Raw genomic sequence first — 20,712 nt, forward strand, 5'->3', positions numbered from 1 at the left:
AAACACCAAATTCACTCTGAATACAAAGCCTGACATTTGGCCACTGCCTTTGAATGCACAGCAAATGAGAAAAGATAAGAACAAGATTTAAAGGCCTGTTTACAGTTAGAGCGAACTCACGGCGAGACGAAGTCAAGCTGGACAGCCTAAAACAACAAGCAAATGACAGTGCCAGCTAGGAAAGAAGTACTCTGTAGATTGGCTCAACAAAAAGAAAAAAATAGGTCCCAAAAGTTTGAGCAGTGTAAGGACACAAGTTCTTGGGGCATGCTCTAGGGGAGGGTCATATATAAGAAGAGGGAAGTTGCAACCACAAAACTGGCCAGCCGGAAGCAAGCAGTAAGTAACAGAAGGGCTCCAAACCCACTAACAGTAAACAAAATGTCTCGAAGAGGCAGAGCTCTCTACGCAAGACCTAAAAATGGATAGTACTATTATTTTCAAACCTCAAAGATCCTACGCCAACCGAAAAACCCTGACACATGTGCAAAACTTAGCAAAGATCCAACAAGTGAGAAACAAACTGAAATACTCAGACTCACAAATGGAGGTAAAGAGATGGGTTTTCTCAGCAAACATGAGTTATCAGACCTCACTGTGCACAACCCATATTTATACTCTTCCATAAGTTCACAAAAATCTTCCTTGCGTTCCTTCCCCCTGGTAAACCCATTGCTTCAAGGTGTGACTCTATCCAGGCGCCGATTGGTCAATACATTTTGTTCTTCATCAAGCCCTTCGTGCCCCTCACGGAATGCTATATACATAAAAGCATGGAATTTATCAATTTAATTGAAGACTTTCATCTACCCACAACCAGGCTGGTATTACAGAAGTGCTCCCGGGATGCAACAAGTTTTTGCACCTGCTTAGTGTACCACTGGGGCACTTTGGTATTACAAAAGGGGCCGCATACGTTTGTGCGACCCCTTCTGTAATACAGATAGTGCTGGCGCACATGTTACGCCGGCGCTATCTCAAGAGGGCGTTCCCTCATTGGCATGGGGGCTTGGTCCTATGCAAATGAGGGAATCTCTTTAACTCTGCACAGAGGTAAAGAAGTTGTCAGGAGGTGCACTGACAGTGCGCCACAAAAAGGTGGTGCACTGTCAGTTCGGACCCTGATGGCAGCAGACTGGGGGGAGCAAGGGGTCCCATAGACCCCCCGGACATCCCCCTGCAGGTGTGTTCAATCAATCAGTGCACCCCCCTGTATGGGGATCTCTCTACCCTTTTTAAAGTGCAGGAGGATGGTGCCTGCACAGTGAAACTCGGAGCAGCTTTGGAGCAGCCGCTCCATATTTTACTTCAATGCACAGCACAAATTTCCAGCTGCTCTGAGGGCAGCACATTCAACCTTATAGGGCACACTTTCCCTGTTTCTGCAATGCACTCCTGTTTGAAGGTGTGCCATGGTACAAACAGGGCAAGTGCGCTCTATACATTATAGGGCCCCAGGATCCTTATTGATTACTCTGTACATTGAATCCTTCTATATGAACATACCCCAATTAGAAGGCATTAATGTCAGACATACATTCCTTAACCTTAGACCCAGATCACAATAGTTTTCAACATATTTCATTACATAATTTCTGGAACTGGCCCTCACATGTCATTTCTTTTAAATTTGACAACAATTTCAATTTACATATAAAAGGACTTCCATGGGAGAAGTTTTTGCACCAGATTTTTCAGTATTGTACATGGATGACTTGGAAAAGAGAGTAATTTTCCTCGACACTTGTACATATTGTTCTCTGGAAGAGATATATAGATGACGTCTTTATGATTTGGGAGAGTGACTCTCGGACACTGCTATCATTTCAGACATGGTTAAACCAAAAGTGTGATGCCCTTGGATTCACTTTGTAATCCCATCAATCAGAAATCTCTTACCTGGACCTTTTTGTCTCTGCTGAAAATGAGCAGCGCTACACCACCTTTTATAGGAAGCCCAGGGAGAGGAACACACTCCTGGTACAAACCTGTCACCATCCACACTCACTAAGGGACTCGCTAGCACATAGTGATTTCTTAAGATTAAGTCATAATTGCAAACACAAAAGTGATTTCTTCAGGGATGTAGAGATCCTAACTCTCAAGTTACTTGAATGTGGTTATCCCAAATGCTTGATTAGACACTCTGCTCAGAGAGCATGGTACTGTCCATGTGAGACTCTACTAACCTGTCATGCAAAACGAGAATCCAACAGACTTGCCTGTGTCATGACTTTATCTCCAAATTCGAACTTCAGCTCCAAAAGCATTAAAAAACACTGGCAACTGGCGACCTTTTATGGTTTGAGACACCTATGTTTGCTTGCAAGCGAGTAAGGAACTTAAAAGACCATCTCGTCCGCACGGCCATGCCATCTCGCAGACCACCTCGCACTATTATTGAGTGTTGGGGCCTTTCCGCCAATTTAGGGCAGTACAAAGTGCCACAATGGGGTGGGTGTTATTTTTGCATTCGGACAAAGGAATTTGAACACCAGCAATTCATTATATCTTTGCGATTTTCTCAAATTGCAACACTGCTAATGTAACATCAGCATCATTTCCACCCTGAGAGAGGAGGTGACATCGAATCCCTATTAAACAAGGAGTAATTGCATTAGATTCTTAGTTTAGACACTATACGCACAGGTCTAATTTGTGAGGAAGTTTGGACATTGTTGATTTAAATGTACCTCTCCTCATTCAGAAACAATATGGACTCTCAAATATTGCTGCTCTTGCCATTGTGGGTCTTTTCACAATGTCCATATGATTTTATTGCACTGTTGTGCATTTTTGATTGTACTGTCCAGATTTTTTTGGTGCAAGTGTACTTATGTGGTTTTATTGTGAGGTTTGTCAATGTCTTCTAAACTGTTCCAAAATGGAGCCCTCTACTCCTTCCTTTTCTGTCCCTAAGCCTAGTTACTCTTCAGTTTCTTCACTTCAGTTCCTGGTCCTTCCTATCACCTACATTACCCAGTATGCTGCCCTCTCAGACTCCATGCTACTGCCGCATCTCCATTTTTGGGCTGATTCGAGCCCAGTGAAGAAATCTGGCACTCAACCTTGAGACCCAGACCCCACGCACACTTCCACTGCGGGCTGATTGTTGCCTTTTTTGGGTATCTAGTATGTTATCAGCTCAGGTCAATGCTTCTCACACTACTGCACACTCTCTACTTTACCAGTATAACCCTCTTTGAGGGTTTTAAGCAACTCATCTTTCCATTTCGATTTATGTACGCCATTCCCAGCCTCGCTGTTCCTTAGGCTTGTTACAAGGGACCCCATCCTTTAGCAACTCCATTACCTTTCATAATGTAAGTACAGCTTCATGAGTATTGCCTATGTCTTGTACTGGCTCATTTTTCTTTTTCTTAGCCTCACTCTGATCACCCTTTTCTCTATTATTGTTTCAGCTCTCTCTTGGGCTCATTGAATCGAGTGATGATGACCCTGCCATTTCTATCGCGATCAAAACGCTATTGACTTTAAAAACACAGACCCTATATGATTGTTGAGAACTTGCTGTAACCGGCTAAGCTGTTCTTGCATTTGTTAATACACTTGTTGATCACGATTTATCGCTTGAGTGTATCACCTCTAAAGAAAGCACCAAGTACGTTTGTTTTGCACCATTATACACTGCACCGCTATCCGTTTTGAAATTGTATTTCATAAACTCCATTGAATAAATGTTAATCACCATTTGGTTCTTAGCATCAAAAATATTGTTAAAAGGGACCAGTGTATTTTTTGTTACAGCAAAACAAATAGGGCACAATTTGGGGGCAAGTCATACCAAGGGTAGTCATTTCCTACAATAAGCAATAACACGTTATTATTATTATGGTTTACATGAGTTTGTAATGACACTGTGATGTCATTTAGAATGATACGGGAGAAGTTCTAGAAAGGAAGTTTTAGGGCTTTTCAAGAGATACTAGTTCAGTCTTAGAATAGAGGTTAGAAGTTGATCTAGCACAGATACTGAGCTCTAATAAAAGATATATAACTATAACTAAATTTCGTATTTAGAATATTCTTTAGAATGGCAACGAGGGGAAGAAACACGCGTGAAGACATACAAGCTGCTGGTTTGCTGCAGAAAAGCCTTCAAGGAGCTGACCGTGCAAAGGCTCTGAAGATAGAGGTGGACGCTGTGGCTGATCGCGAGTGGCTGGCTGTCTGGAGAGCTGCAATGGAGGTGCTTTTTGGAGCTGATTTGCTGGTAGAAATTGGGGAAGATTGGTGAGTCCAGAGGGAGGGCAGGCATGAGCGCCATTTTGAAAGAAAACTGAGTGCGTACGCAAGCGCAAGTGAAAGTCTGTCAATAAAGAGCGTGGTGCGCACGAGCAAAGGAAAAACAGCTGCCTGACACAAGCGCACAAAGAATATATGTAAAAAAAGTAAGTCTGAGTCAAAAGAGGACTGAAACGCGTCATAGTACATGCGAGCTTAGGAAAACAGCTGTACAGTATACATGGTTAGAAAATAAACATAAACACCATCTTAAATGTGGTGAACATCATTATTATAGAATACATCAAAGAAAATTTAAGATATATATATATATATATACATATAAGAACACTCTAAGAAATGATAAGAAATAAAGGAAAGAAAAAACATGACTACAGAAGGCAATGAAGTTACTGTAAACATGAATTCAGAAATATGTAATGAGGAAGATGTTACCTTTTAATTTAAGTGAACAAGAAAGTGTTGCACAAAGATGGGAAAAATGGACAAGGAGATTTGAATTTTTTTTAAAAGCGACGTGTAAAAAACATACTGATGAACAAGTGAAGGATCTTTTGCTCAATCTTATAGGAGATGATGTTGAAGACTTAATAGTTACATTCCCAGAACATGAGAGAAACACTGATGAAGGACTTATGAAATGTTCAAACGCAAAATGTGACCCTCAAATAAATTTAGATTTTGAAAGATACAATTTCGATATGGCATGTCAACAAGAAAATGAAACAATGGATGATTATGTTACTAGACTAAAAAAGTTAGTGACATTCTGCGAGTTAATTAAATTTAGCAATGAAGAGGCCATTTGATTAAGGGTAATTCAAGGATGTAACTCAGTAAAATTCACGAACAAATTGCTAGAAAAAACGTATGACCTTCAAGAAATATTGCATTTGGCAAAAACAGAAATGTAAGCACAGAAACATGCCACAATCATGGAAGAAGGAAGAGTCAAAGCAATAGAACGAATTAGGGAAATGTCAAAAAAGTGAATATAGGAGAAAAAATAGAAACACAGTTCAGAGGAAAAAGACTGTGCTACAGGTGCAGATTTCAATTCCCACATCAGAAAACATGTCCAGCAATGGGACAACAATGTAAAGAATGTGGAATATACAACCATTTTGCAAGTGTATGTAGGTTCAAAAGAGAGAAGACTTTGGGACAAGAAAAGAGAACTGGAAGCAAACTAATTCAAATACTGAATAAAGTGGAAATACAAAGTATGTAAGACATATGGAAGAAATTGAAGAATATTCAGATGAAGAATTTGAACGATCAGAAAAACTTTACATAATGCAAGAAAATAGCGATTTTTAGCAATTTAACATGATTAGAAGAGAAAATATTTAAAAAAAACACATCTGTGGATTTAATGGTTGGTCTTGAAAAAGTTCTGTTTGTTTTAGACGGCGGAGCAACATGCAATATAATGTGTATAACCGAGTACATGAAAATGAAAGAACAACCTATTTTGATCAAATGTATTCTACATTCAAGGTCCTGTTATGGCTATCATATTGTATTTTGTGCATGACTATGTTTTCCTTGATATAGACATGTATGTAAACCTTTGTATTAAAATATTTGAGCTAAGTTTAAAATTAAATGGTTTGACCAATCCATAATCCGTACTGTTTGCCAAACATGTTTTTGCAAATCTCCGATCTCCAGCTTGTTTGTGCAGACCTGGGGAAGCATGTGGTGGTAAGTCTCACACCCTTTAAGCCTCAGTGCTATTCAGGCTTTGGAATTTCTGGCGCTTGTATTCTCCTGTCAAATTAGAGCTCATCACAGATAAGAGCAAATAATTAGCTGCCAGTCCAGCTTTAAAAGTCGTTTCAGCTTGAAAACAAGTAAAAACTCATCAGGTAAAGAGGGATGTTTATTCAGTGATAAATCTTCTGGGATATTCATGTCAGTCTTTTCAGAGCTCTAACAGGAGAAATTTATAACAAGTTGGACACCTTCCTTTGTTGTGCCTTCTAAACCTGCAACACGTTCTTTAGATCTAAAAACTGATTTTTAGATCAAAAAACAGATTCTATTCAAGGCCTTAGTCCTAGTTCACAGGGCAATGTATATTCTAGGCAATGATATCTGGCGAAGAGATTTGTGAAATACCTCCCCTCAAGAGCCTTTTGCTCCACTCCTGCTTCACTTCTCTCTATCCTGTGCTTCAAGCGGGTCCGAAGTGGTGGCAAAGCTATTTCTTTCTGGCTGCTAAGGCGTGGAATGAGCCTCTATGCAAACTGAGCCTGATCCCTCCTGAGAGAGCATTTCGCAAAAAACTTAAAACCTGTCTTTCTTTTGTGGAGCAGTAAGGTTTTGGGGGTGGAAATGTACCATGGCCTTTGCCCATTAGTGCTGGGACACTCCTCGGTGTAGCTGCGCGCTCTGCAACTCTCCCATTCATTCTTTCAAATAACAATTGGACAAATCCCTGGAATCTTTCTCCATGGAGAACTACGGTTCACCGCTTCCTTTATGAAATACAGCACTCACCTTTAGTACCATTAAACTGTGTGTAAGGCACTGGATTGTTGGCTTGGGTAGGGCAGAATACACAGAGCACCCTTTCGGCACTAAGTCATACCCTTTCAATGTTGATAGAACTGTGAGATATTCAGCTATTCAAGTGATAACCCTTGCATCCATACCATGTCTGGCTAAGTTCATGGTTGCAGGACATGGGCATCTGCCTATTCTATATATTTGCAGGTTTGTTTGAGAAGGGCTGGTAACCTGCAAGTTCTTTTATCAATTGCCTCTACAGCACAACACATTTCTGCAAAAGTTAGGGTGTGATATTATTTCCCTTCAACGACACAGCCCTACACAAAGAATCAGACATAAACTATGACCAAAAGAGTCAGGACTCCTACAAAATGGCATTATCAGGAAGTGACGTATACTTCTCCACAACATGGCCCCATCCGTGGTGTTGAGCATGCTCTGGATGGAATGTGGCAGCAAGAGAGAGAGATAGGTCTCTCTAAAAGGATGGACATGTTCATAAAACAAGATTAATTAAATAACCATTGAAATAAGGAGATCCAGAACCACTATGCTAAAGATGTAATAACAATTTCCTGAATGATGTGCACAACGTTTTGCTTCCTTTGTAATCAGCAACCAAAAAACGTCCACCAATGAAACCTTCAGCATTATTTAAACAAAGTCCTATCTGTGTACAGGAGTGAAAGCGTTTACCTAAAGCCATACGTTTAATAAAGAGACACCTTTTCTGTCAATACTACAATTTATTGGATATGATTAAACGAAAATACATTTCGAAACACACTAATTTTAATGAAAACTACAGCGCTGACTATATCTTGATAATAATGAATAAGAGTTGTTAACTGTTGCCAAAAACATTTTCATGCAAAGTAGATAGTTGTTATTTCAATAACTTTTCCCAATTTCAGCCTTCTTTAATGGGCTACCATTAGTTTCAAATCCTTGAGCAAGTGCACAAACAGAGATGTTTCCTCCCTTGCTTCAGCCGAATCTCTGATAAAGGGTAGAGTTTAAGACTGTCACTAAAAAATTATTGATAAGAGTTTACAACATTTAACATTAACACCATGCCACTATTTATGGACACGAGTTACATGTTTACATCTTAATTTAGAGTTGGGTGGTATTAGGATACCCTCCAAAAATGATGGAAGTCCTGTTTGCCCAACACACAACACCCCAACTTCATTTGGAGGTAAGGGGAACACTGTTTATGAGGGCAGAGATGCAGCTGGCTCTGCAATCTGCAACCCCCTCAGTGTGGCACAACCGTCATCTCGCACAGTGTCAGAAGGGCTGCCTTATTTAGAAGGCTGTTGGAAGGGTAGCCCTAACCAGGCCAGAAGTAGTTAAGCCTTGCCAGCTATTTTATTATTGATCTGGCCCATTGTACAGTGTGGTGGTCCCAGACAGGCAGAATGGTAAATGATCTCCTTTGCACTGGGAGACAACTTACATTATATATTGGACATTGTCTTTTCACACATACCCCCACTTTGGGGATTTTGTTTCGGTAAAGTAAACAAAAAATGCTGAATGGACTGGCATGTTGTTATGGCATGAGTTTCCAAATGGCACTGTTTTCTTTCACCCAAATGAGTCCCACCATGGTACCCAAACCAGATTTAATGAACGAAATACCAGTTCAGTGGCAAAGGCTAAACCTGGCAGGCAGACCACAGGTCAACTGAGGGAGGCAGATCCTGTTTCAACCCAAATAATGCTATGCTTAAAGTAAGACCCCAAGCTACCACTTTAAGTGATTTTTTTTTTTAAATGGCTACCAGATAGCTGAAGCAGAGAATAAAAATTAATACATTTTGATTGTTAATATTTCAAAGGTGATGTTTCTAATTTACCTTTATAATTCTCAGTTTCTGCAACATCGTTACTTGTGGGCAATAAGGAAATACACCCCACTATAGTCTGTCGTTTCTTTCTCTGCTTCCTTGTCAGCAACGGAAGAAAGCTCAAGTTTGTCAACAGTATACCCTGCACCACTAACTGCTGCTCTCAGAAATTCCTCATCAAAACTCATTGAGGCAAACTTCACTTTGCCAACTTGGTAATAATTACAGCTGATGTCCCCACATAGCACAAGGTACCCCCCTGGCTTTGACAAGGTGCTGATGTTTTTCAAGGCACAGCAAACCTCCTCCTTGGTTTTGCAAGCTCCTTCCAAACACAAAGCACTGAGCACACAGTCATATTGTTGCCCCTCTAGTGGCTCCAATGGGTTTCTTTTCAGGACATCACAGTGCAGAATTTCCTTGACTGCTCTTCTCAATCTCTTTTCCTTTTCTGGAACGGTCGTTCTAGAAGAAATTATAAATTCAATTATAGTATGAAATACATTACCAGCAACACTGCAGCTCGTATTCTATTAAAGCTGTCAAATAATTTCAGTATGAAAAAAACATCGGAGGAAGGGGTTATAATTGGCTCATTCTCTTAACAACAAAGATTAGATTCCAATTAGGATAACGAATGTGCAAACCTATACTCAATGATTCCACAAGACAAATGAGCACAACATGTGTATGATCTAGCCATCTTCATTTTGAAATGTGCGGATATAAATAAGCACATTCTTAAAAGATGATTTCACCCCAACAGCATTCACATATCAGATGCAGAATTGGATAGTTGCATTTACAGTTTTTATTTCACATAGAAAATATATTTGAAATATTTCATTATGTATGTATGTATTTATTTATGCATTGGTATAGCAGAAACCGGTCAACGTGGGTAAGAAATCAGTTTACAAATAACTAAGCACATCAGTGTCAGAAAGTTGCCTTAGACAAAATGGTGAGAGTAAGATAGGAGAGTGTTAGTTTGAGAGGAGGATTCTTAAGAGGTGAGTCTTCAAGTCCTTATTGATAAGCCATGTTAGGCTGCATCGAGTATGGCTTTGAGAGGTGCATTGTAAAATATCTGAACTTTAATTCGCAGCATCCTATGACTACTTATTTATGAAATACCATAGGACACTGGACTCGTTCATTGTTGTTTCGATTTAGAGCAGATATGAGCAAATACTTACTTTGGTTCCAACTTGGATATCAGAACAATTTGGAAAGCAAGGTTTGCCCCTGTAACAATGTCTCAGGCCAACCGATGCTTCATTTTCTCTTTTTTTGCAATTTCTACAGGATGTATACTAGGAGGTATATATTGCCCTTTTTAAAATTCAGTCATTTTTGACACTGCACAGGCATATTATTATCTCCAGCAACTCCTAGAGGACGTGTATTTCTTCGTATAGCCGTGCGATGCTGTAGCACTATTCACTTGGAGTAAGGGGTTTTTAAAACATTTTTATCAGTTGATTTTGGTTCTTTATCTTGTATTGATGAATTGCACTATTAGAATGTTACACTCACTGTGTTGTGATACATTTTGAAAGGATCCCATTTTTTCAACCATACATGCCACCATATGGAGCATGGATGAATCCCTTTGATCAAGGCATGTCCCACATGCCTCACATGATGGGCCTTCCTATGCAAGGAGCAGAGAATCCTAACCAACAGTCTTTTTTAGGAAGAGGCCAACAACAAAGAGGACGTCACAAGACCCTCACTTGGCAAGACCAACAGAGGAACATACAGACACGCAGCATGACAACCAAAAAACCAGGGACGAGCAAGAACAGTCACTAGTTGTCAATTTAACTGATTTGATCCTCTCTGAAGACCAAACAAACGTCCTTAACAAGGGACTTGGCTTTGTGCCCACCCCAACCCAAGATACTTTCAAACTCAAATGTGAGCTGGCTGAATTCTGTCGCACTTTAAAACTGAAAGCCTATTTCTCAGGTACTGAACAGAGAACAGAGGAAGGAGACACCAATTTGAAGAGGAAATCCACTTTTAACCCTCCCAACATATCAACACCTGTAGAAATCCAAACCTTCGAGCAAGCCATCTTGAAAGGGATTGACGAAATGGGCAATGAGAACAACCGAACCTATCAAAATCTGACAAAAAAAGAACGACAAGCCTTGGAAGATCTACGAAGTAATGACAAAATTGTCATAAAACCCGCAGATAAGGGTGGTGGTATTGTTATCCTTGGGAAAGAAGGCTACAAACAACAATGCCTAACGTTACTTGCTGATGAGAGATTCTACACCAGAATAATCTCTGATCCAACACCGAGATTACAGAACTCCATCGCTATGATGGTCTATGAAGCAGAGACTAATGCCTGGATATCTAAGAAGGAGGCAGATTATCTAACTACGAAAGAACCTAAGATTCATTTCTTCTATTCATTACCGAAAACGCACAAGAATAGATCTCCTCCTCCAGGACGCCCAATAGTATCGGGCATAGCCTCAATATTAGAGCCTCTATCACAATTTGCAGACCAATTCTTGAAACCCCTAGTCCAAAAAACACCGACATATCTGAAGGACACTCGAGATCTTCTCAATCAAATATTTGAGATGCCTTTTGACAAATCAACGATGCTATTAGTAGGACTCGACGTGGAGTCGTTATACACTAGTCTACCCCAGCAAGAGGCACTGCAAATGCTGGAAGACACCCTGTTTTCTGAAGAGTGGAACTTCCGAACACCACGCCACTTTGTCCTAGAATGCTGCCGGCTGGCACTGACTGAAAATTACTTCGAATTTGATGGTAATTTATTTTTACAAAGACATGGAACTTCCATGGGCAGTGCATTTGCCCCTTCGGTGGCAGGCCTGTACGTTAGCCAATTTGAAAGCAATAATGTTTTTTCTGACACCAATCCATTCGCTACCAGTATTTTATACTGGAAGCGTTACATAGATGACATCCTGATGATTTGGAAGAAAGAGAATGATCTGAATCTATTTATGGACTGGCTGAATACGAGAGATGAATGTTTAAAATTTACCTTTTCATCAGATGACACCAGTATAGATTTTCTAGATCTGACAATCTTTGTAAAAAACGGACAACTTGAAACAAAAACTTTCACCAAACCAACAGCTAAAAACAGCTTACTATCGTACAAAAGCTTTCATCCTAAACCTCTGAGGGACAACCTGCCCTATAGTCAGTTTTTAAGACTCAAAAGAAACTGTAGCCAACAAAACGACTATAGAAAACAGGCACTAGAACTGAGCACAAAACTCCAGAGACGTGACTACAAACAGGCCACCATCACAAAATGTCGAAAAAGGGCGAACAACCAACCTAGAACCGCCTTACTGGACACCTTTGTAAAGGAACCTATAAAAGATCTGATTACTTATGTCACCACATATTGTTCGGCCACCTACAAGGTTCAAAAATTGGTGAATAAAAATTGGTGAATCCTAACATCAGGCAATCTTTCATGGCCCAAACCTAGATTTGCAAATCGCCGAACCCGCAACCTAAAAGACATCCTTGTGCACACTGGCCCGAAGAAACAGTTCATAACTGGCAACTTAAGAAATCCATCAATGGCCATAATATCAGGCCACTACCCCTGTGGGACTTGCCTTGTTTGTAACTTGACTACCACCAGCAAAACGTTACAATTGACTGAGCAATTAATTTGGACCCAGAGACAACATACTACATGCAACTCGACACATGTTATCTACATGATTACATGTCCCTGTAAAAAACAATACATCGGCATGACCTGCAGGAAGGTTAAGCTACGAATCGGCGAACATACAAGTAATATAAGACTAAAGAAGAACATTACGAAACTCTGCACACACTTTGTTGAAACAGGCCATAAAGCAGAGGACTTAAAATGGACTGTAATTGAAATTTTGATGGACAAAACAAGGAATGCAGAAAAAACCCTTTATGAAAAAGAACAGAGGTGGGTCAACAGACTTAAAACTCATCAATATGGACTCAATGATAATGTCCAGTGGCACCATTTTGCATAAGACAGGATACCACATATAAACTTGATACATTATCACTGAAATACGATAAGACTTCGTAGTTTACATCATGAACGACAGTCCGTTCTTTATGTTTACACACAATCGACCTGAGCATGTCCGTCGTTCATTATTACGACTTCGAATTTTACATCATGAACGATAGTCCTTCTTTGATGTTCACACGCAATCGAACTGTGCGTGTCCGTCGTTTATTACTATGACACTGAGAATAGAAATACTCCATTCTGACGACACTTCCGCGTCCGGGGGCAGCGCCAGCACCAGACGCGGAACGCGCCTTCCTTAGCGGGTGAGGTAGTCACACGGCTACTACCAAAGTTTTTTTGCCGTATGCACGAATAGGGTGAGCAACCACTAAACGGTAAGCATCTAAAACCGTCCCCTTGTCTGTTCACAGCCTGGGACCCACGTGTCCTTTTACCCCCGAGGACACAAAATCTGTTACTCCTAAAGGTAATGTTTTATGTGATTGCTTGCTATCTGTATGTATAGAACACCATGCAAAGGTATTTAAAACTATGCTGCACAATAAAAGTAAATCCTATTCGTGTTCGTTAGGGAATACTAATGGCTCACTGTCTAAACCAGACGCAGTCGGCCTAGAACTTTGTCTAATGAACCTATACACAATAGAAACCAAAACCAACACGGTTTCTTGTGTTTTTCTGTCTTACAAACACGAAGTCGTCTGATTCTCACGATTAACTTTCCCACTGCAATTCGCCAATAAATCCCACATATGCTAACACTGTTTAAAGAATTCAGACAAGCAAAATATGCTAGCACAGATAATCAATACAAGAGTGCAATAGAATTAGAACAGAACATGCTAAGGTACACAAGCCACAGCCTAACAAATATGCAACAAGTTGTGATCTCTCTTTCAGGTTAATTGAGCCTTCAAAACAAACCACAGTGGGGGCGATTACAACCCCTGATGTACTACACAAAGGGTGTGAGTATTAATTTTAAATCTGTTTTTGTCCTGACGAATGCTCCACAGACCCGGCTGGGCCAAAGGGAGCAGAAACATGTTGACAGTTTGTTCTAAGTGATATCCAAGGACCCAGTTACACGATCCATCTGTATACCCAAGTGTTCCTTTTAATAACAGACCACATCCTTTTTAGAATAAAATGATTTTGGATGTTGGTACGTTTTTTAAGTTAAACCTTCCCATGTGGCGGCACCTTTCTCTGGACACTACTACGCTACTCCAGAGTTGACCTCAGGTTTGAGGCTGGCATGTAGCACAATAGATCACCCAATGATAAATGCCACAACGTCTATGTGGGGCGGAGAACCAAGATAAACCGCACAAAATACATAGGGTTTATGAGGGTTATCTATACAACTGTGTGTAACGTAGTTACAAGTGTCTTAGTCCACTTTTGATTATAACATTTTGAAAGGAGTCTAGATTGACATTACCTCCTCGTCCTGTCTTCCTCGCCACGGTAATTACCCATGAGCCTCCGGATCCACACAGAACTCCAAGTATAAAACAAAAAAACGCTCTAGTCACCCTCTCCCTCCTCCAAGATGGCCCCCAGTGGCTCCAGCCAATCCCATAAAGGGTTACAGAAATACCAACACGACCTGTTCTTTTTTTCTGCACTACTCCTAGTGCTGTGTTCCCTGCTGGTCAGGTGAGTGGGGCTGGGTTCTTGCTTGAGCAACCCCTTGTACACCTTGGGTATTTGGATGGGGGGAAGTTAGTTTTCGATATTTATATCCTTCGTGATGTTCAAAGTTGATGTTTATAATTGTGTTTGTTCCCCTTTTTTATTGCCAGGCGCCTTGTCCTGCTTCAGCGGACTTGTGGTGCTTTTTATTCTAGGAGTTCGCATGGTGGGCTCGCTTCTTGGGGCCGCTCCTGCGCTTCCTGCTGAGCGGGAGGTTATGTTGTGGTGTGCCCCTTGCCGACCGCGCGTCCTGTATCTGGGATTCACGCGGTCGGTTGAAATCTTTGCCGGTTTCTTGTTTTTGGGCTTACCTGCTGGCTGTGAACGGCTGGGGTAGGCGCACTGATGCCTGTTCACCCGGATTCTCAGAAGTTTCTCTGTTTCACCATCCTGGGTCGTCACTTTCGGTTCCGGGTACCTTCGCCCAGGATTTTTGCTATGGTTCTGGCTCCTCTTATTGGCCATTTGCAAGGCAGGGCATTGGTGTTTTTCCCTTTATGGTCGATATTTCGATCTCTGCTTCTTTTCTTCGAAGGCGGAGTTGCATGTCCGGTCAGTGTGCCTTGTCCTGGTGCCTCACGGATTCCTGGTGATTGTTCCAATATCCTCCCTGGTTGCGGCGCTGGTGTCGACTTTCGTTGGGGCTCTGTTCGGGTCTCGGTTGGGGATGGTGTTTGTTGAAAGTGAAACTCGTAGGCAGGTTCAAGTTCCGCACTTCTTCTTTATTTCACAAGTACAGGATAAACAGCGACACCAAACACAACAGCAACCTCCACCCTTCTCCTCCAGCCCGCTTCTCTTCTCGCTACATTCCCTACTCCTCACATTCCATTCATTCCACGCACGCACACACATACACGCGCTAACACACACACGAGACAAGACACGCGCACGACATTACACATACAACCAATACCACACACCCTCCTCCTCAACAACTTAAGACACCACCACGAAAACTACCCTAATTTAAAATCAGAAAACCGGGCAGGCAACTTCCTCATTCTATTGCCACGGCGTAAGTTACCACCTTCAACACTAATATCAGAACGAGATGAAACATCATTAACAATGTCTCTAATATCACTTCCTGTATCACGCCTAGCATCACAACCAACCATGTTACCAGTTGACGTCACATCCTTCTTTAGTCCAAAATCATCACCTAACATATACCCACTGCACGTCCCCTCATCAACTCCACCAGAACGAGAGCCAGAATATGAACCTACCGCACCATCCCTCTCATTACAAAAACTCAATTGTCCAAAATTCCACCTCTTACCATCTTCCAATTCCACCGCACCACTAAACACCTTCATTACTCTCAAAGGTTTGGACCATACGTTTTCACCCTTCAACACAATCCTAGGATTCTTCACCCGAACCATTTGACCTATCTTCACCGAAGGCCAATTACATTTACCTCCATGATACCTCTGGCTACGATCCTGATAATTCTTGACTTCAGATCTAATTTCTTTATCAATGTCATTGTTACTGCACCGCATTCTCTCATTTCTTTTTCTCAACCACCAAGGAACCAACCCAGTAAATGGTTTCCTACCTCTCAAAACCTCAAAAGGCGTCTTCCCTGTGGCAGAATGCGGAGTCACACGATATGCAGTTAACCTTTCTAGTAGAGCTTTCCTCCAGGTTAAGCCTGCGCTCAATGCCAATTCAATCACTTCCTTAACCACCCTGTTGAAGCGCTCAACTTGACCGTTACTTTCGGGATGATATAGTGATGACTTGATATGCTTGATACCCATTATTACCAAGAACTCTTCCATCTTCTGCGATACAAATTGAGGTCCATTATCCGAAACCAAAATTTCTGGAACACCTTCTCTTGAAAATACATCTTCTAAAAACTCAATGACCACCTCCGTAGTCATTCCACTTACCATTCTCACCTCAGGCCATTTCGAATAATAATCGACCAACACAATAGCGTAACAATCCTTTGCAGATATAGCTGAGAATGGACCCATGAAATCAATCGCCACTTTTTGCCATGGATACTCGGGTAATTCCACCATAGTTAAAGGCACATTCAATGGTTTTGCTACCTTATCACTAGCCCCACAAACCTTGCAATTCCTTACTAATCTATCCACCATAGAATCAACCCCTGGCCACCAAAACCACTCCTTAACCCTTCTCTTAGTGCTGGACATACCGCCGTGCCCCATGTGACTCTTTCCAACGATGCTTTCTCCTAAACCAACTGGAGGCACAATTCTGTCACCTCTTAGAACAATATCATTAACAATACACAACTCCTCTCTAATCTTTGAAAATGCAGCACTCTCACCACGTAAGCTGGATTCTCTTGGCCACCCATCAACTATGAACCGTTTAATCTCCTTCAAAACCACGTCCTTGTCCATCTCGCACATCCAAGATGCCTCTGAAACAATACTATCAACAACCTTTTCATTTATCAAAAATACATCCTTGATGGTGAAGGCTATTTCACCATCACTATTAGTTTCACTTCCCGTCGAATCCATATTTGGCAATCTTGAAAGACCATCAGCAACTACGTTGTCTTTACCAGGAATGTACTCAATATCAAAACTAAACATTTGTAGTTTTGAAGCCAAACGAGCTAATCTAGGAGTCAAATTCTTTCCACTTTCAGGTCTCAAAATGTTAACCAATGGTTTGTGATCGGTAAGAATTCTGAATTTCTTCCCCCACACATACATCCTGAATCTCTCAGCAGCCCATGAAGCAGCCAATAATTCTTTCTCTATTACGGAATAATTGCGTTCTGATTTCGTTAATGTGCAAGAGGCATACGCGACTACCCACTTTTCTGATTTAACACGTTGAGAAAATACAGCACCAATGCCATGACCAGACGCATCCACAGATAATATACATTTAGCATTTGGCAAAAATGGTTTTAAACATGGTGTTGTAACTATCTCTTTCTTCAATTTTTCAAAACACATTTTTTGATGCTCGCCCCATGTAAACATTACACCCCTCTTTAACAAGAATCTCAATGGTTCAACTTTCGAGGCATAGTTTTCAATAAAGCGTGAATAAAATTCTGTTAACCCCAAGAACGACATCAATTGTTCCTTATTTGCAGGTTCAGGAACAGCTAGAATAGCATCAACATGACTAATTTTAGGTCGAATACCATCTTTGGATATAATGTGTCCTAAATACTCCACTTCAGATTTCCCAAACACACATTTCTCATTTTTGATGGTCAGTCCACTATTCCTCAGAGCATCTAGAACAGCATATAAACTTTCATCATGACATTCTTTGTGACCTCCATATATTAAAATATCGTCCTGAAATACTTTAGCATTTTTAATACCTTGTAAGATCTTGCACATCTCTCTTTGAAATACTGCAGACGCGCTTGCAAGGCCAAATGGCATGCGTTTATATCTAAACATCCCTTCAGTGGTAATGAAAGCAGTACAATGTGTTGAGTCATCATCTAGAACAATTTGATGATACGCACTTGTTAAGTCTATCTTGGAAAACCAAAAAGACCCACCAACAGAAGATGTAAGTTCTTGCAAATTTGGAAGGGGAAATGTGTCAACCCAAATAGCTTCATTTAAACACCTTAGGTCAACACATAAACGCAAATCGCCATTGGATTTAAGAGAAATTACGACTGGCGAAACCCAATCTGAGCTCTCAACCGGTTCAATAATTTCATCCTTGCACAATTTTTTAAGTATTTCACCCAATTTTTCTCTATAACTGATAGGTACATTTCTCAGTTTCTGCTTCACAGGATATGTGCCCTCCCTTAAAATAATTTTATGTTTAAATCCAATCATCTTGCCGATGCTATTGGAAAAAACATCAGGAAATTTTTCCTTTAAAAATGAATAATCATTCATTTCACGACAATCATCCTGAATAGAATAAACAGGGCACTCTAAACGAGGATCAATTTTCATGCCCAAATCAAACATGTGTGGCCATCCTAAAATGGTTGCACCTTTGTTAGATATATATATTTTGCCATGACATGAATTGTGTCCAAAACTAATTTTGGCTAATATAAATCCTTCTAAGGGTATCTTCTGTCCAGTATAACCCCCAGGGTGTACATCCTGAACTAATAATGATCTGTTCGGCCAAAGTGACTTAAATTGATCCATGCCCATAATGGTGTACCACGCACAAGAGTCTACCATTATCTTAACTTCTAAACCATCAATGTTAACAATAGTAGATGGTAGCTCCTTGACTCTACCCCTCACCTTTACTGATTCATCATGTACACTGCAAATTTCACCTACAACATGAAAGGCATCATCATCTTGGATATAATTTATATCATCTTGATCATCTTCTTGAATGCAATTAACTTTAGCCTTAAAATTGTGGCACACTCTAGTGAAATGACCTTTCTTTTTACAATTCGTGCAAATTTTGTCAAGTGCAGGACACCACTTGTAGTTTGCTAAATGGTTGGACGATCCACACCTATAACACAGAAACTTCTTTTGCTCATTGCTTTTCTCATAACTTTTCTCATTGCTTTTCTTATTAGTGTAGTTCATAAATGCCTTATTCTCATTTTTGGATTTAGATTTATCACCCTTATTTATCTCATTAACTGAACCAGATGCAGGATCACTTTTCTCATTTCCAACTTCACGGATACACTGGTCCAAAATCTCCACACCCCTAGCTACCTCAATAGCGTTTTTTAATGAAGTACTACTTGATGACCATAACTTTTCTTGGATCTTTTTTGATTTTGTTTTCATAAGAATTTGGTCACGTAGAACTTGGTCATAAGTCATACTCTCAAATTCACACGTAACAGCTAAACCCCTTAGCGCTGAAACATACTGATCAATTGACTCATCCGCTTTCTGAGCCCTCGAATAAAATTTAAACCTCTCCATTACCACATTAATCTTCCTCCCAAACCTTTCCTGCATCTGTTTAACAGCACATTGATAAACACCCATGTCACCAGCATCATCAATTTTAGGTAAATTTTTAAACTCCCTTAACCCCACTGCGCCAAGTCTGTGTTTAAGTAAAGACACCATCCTTTCCTGAGAAGATTCTTCTTCAGCTAAAACCTCAACATAGGCTTCAAACATATCAAGCCATAAATCCCATGCTATGGGAGGTTCACCAGATTCCGCTAAGAAGAATGGCGGTGGGAGAATTGAAGACATTTGGGTCAGTAAAGAAGACTAATAAGCAAAAAAGGAAAACAGGAAACAACAATCCAAACAGATATGATGCTTGCGCAAAAAGTTCACCAATGTTCACTCAGTATTGTGGATGTTATTGGTTTAGTTTGGGCAAAAAGTTCACCAAAGTTCACTGTCAAGAATTTAGTTGGCTGGCTCTTAAAATTCAAATGTAGAAGTAGCCACGAACACCGAGTCACGACAGAGTGCTTACTTAAAGTTCCTTGTTGAATCAACACACGAAGAACACCAACAGCGTCGGACTCAGCACTCGGTGTTGTACTGAACACGTTGCTAGGATACAATCGTCAAGTTTAAAATGGCTGCCACGTTGTGTCGTCGGACGTGATGACGATGTAGCGACGTGGATACACAGCTACGGAAGCTCAAGGGAATGTGGAACACGTCATACAGCTAGCCGCATCGATGGTACACTCACGGATGATTACTCGCGCATCCACTTGTGCGAGTTACTTGAAAAATGCTCATCAACGGCATCATGTAACAGGTGGGCGCTGCTGGAAATTAAAATTATAAATAGTTTACCACACAAGGTTTCCGTTGACTAGATGCCCAAAATTAATGCCAGGAAGGGTGGTCCGGTAATCCTCAGCAATACGTAGATATTTCGTTTACTCCTTTTCTTTTTTTTTTTCTTTATATAATTTCCGGAATCGTGCTCAGTGCCGCTGTGAAGTCTCAAATCCCGCTCGTCGCCATATGTTGAAAGTGAAACTCGTAGGCAGGTTCAAGTTCCGCACTTCTTCTTTATTTCACAAGTACAGGATAAACAGCGACACCAAACACAACAGCAACCTCCACCCTTCTCCTCCAGCCCGCTTCTCTTCTCGCTACATTCCCTACTCCTCACATTCCATACATTCCACGCACGCACACACATACACGCGCTAACACACACACGAGACAAGACACGCGCACGACATTACACATACAACCAATACCACAGTGTTCCTGACGCCTGCTCGGATTCTGTCCCTGGTGTCTGCTGTGCGGTTCCTGTTGTCGAGGCCTTCTCATCCTGTGAGCCTGTGATTGCGGGTTCGGGGTCTGATGTCTGCTTTTTTGTTGACCGTGCCATGGGCTTGCCTTCACATATATCTGT

At 40.9% G+C, this 20,712-nt stretch overlaps 1 protein-coding gene and 1 long non-coding RNA gene across 2 annotated transcripts in view; one reads left to right on the plus strand and one right to left on the minus strand.

Moving 5' to 3' along the window:
• Window positions 1-20,712, plus strand: part of LOC144772960 (uncharacterized) — a 940,307-nt gene that overhangs the window by 884,516 nt on the left and 35,079 nt on the right. The window lies entirely within an intron of this gene.
• LOC144772959 (nicotinamide N-methyltransferase-like) overlaps window positions 7,510-20,712 on the minus strand; it is a 151,379-nt gene continuing 138,176 nt past the window's right edge. The window contains exon 3 of the mRNA XM_078657666.1: window positions 7,510-9,104. Within this exon, the coding sequence (XP_078513792.1) occupies window positions 8,678-9,104 (427 nt within the window). The 3' untranslated portion in view covers window positions 7,510-8,677. The remainder of the gene's footprint in view (window positions 9,105-20,712) is intronic.

The sequence above is a fragment of the Lissotriton helveticus genome, chromosome 8 (assembly GCF_964261635.1).
Source record: "Lissotriton helveticus chromosome 8, aLisHel1.1, whole genome shotgun sequence".
NCBI lineage: Eukaryota > Metazoa > Chordata > Amphibia > Caudata > Salamandridae > Lissotriton > Lissotriton helveticus.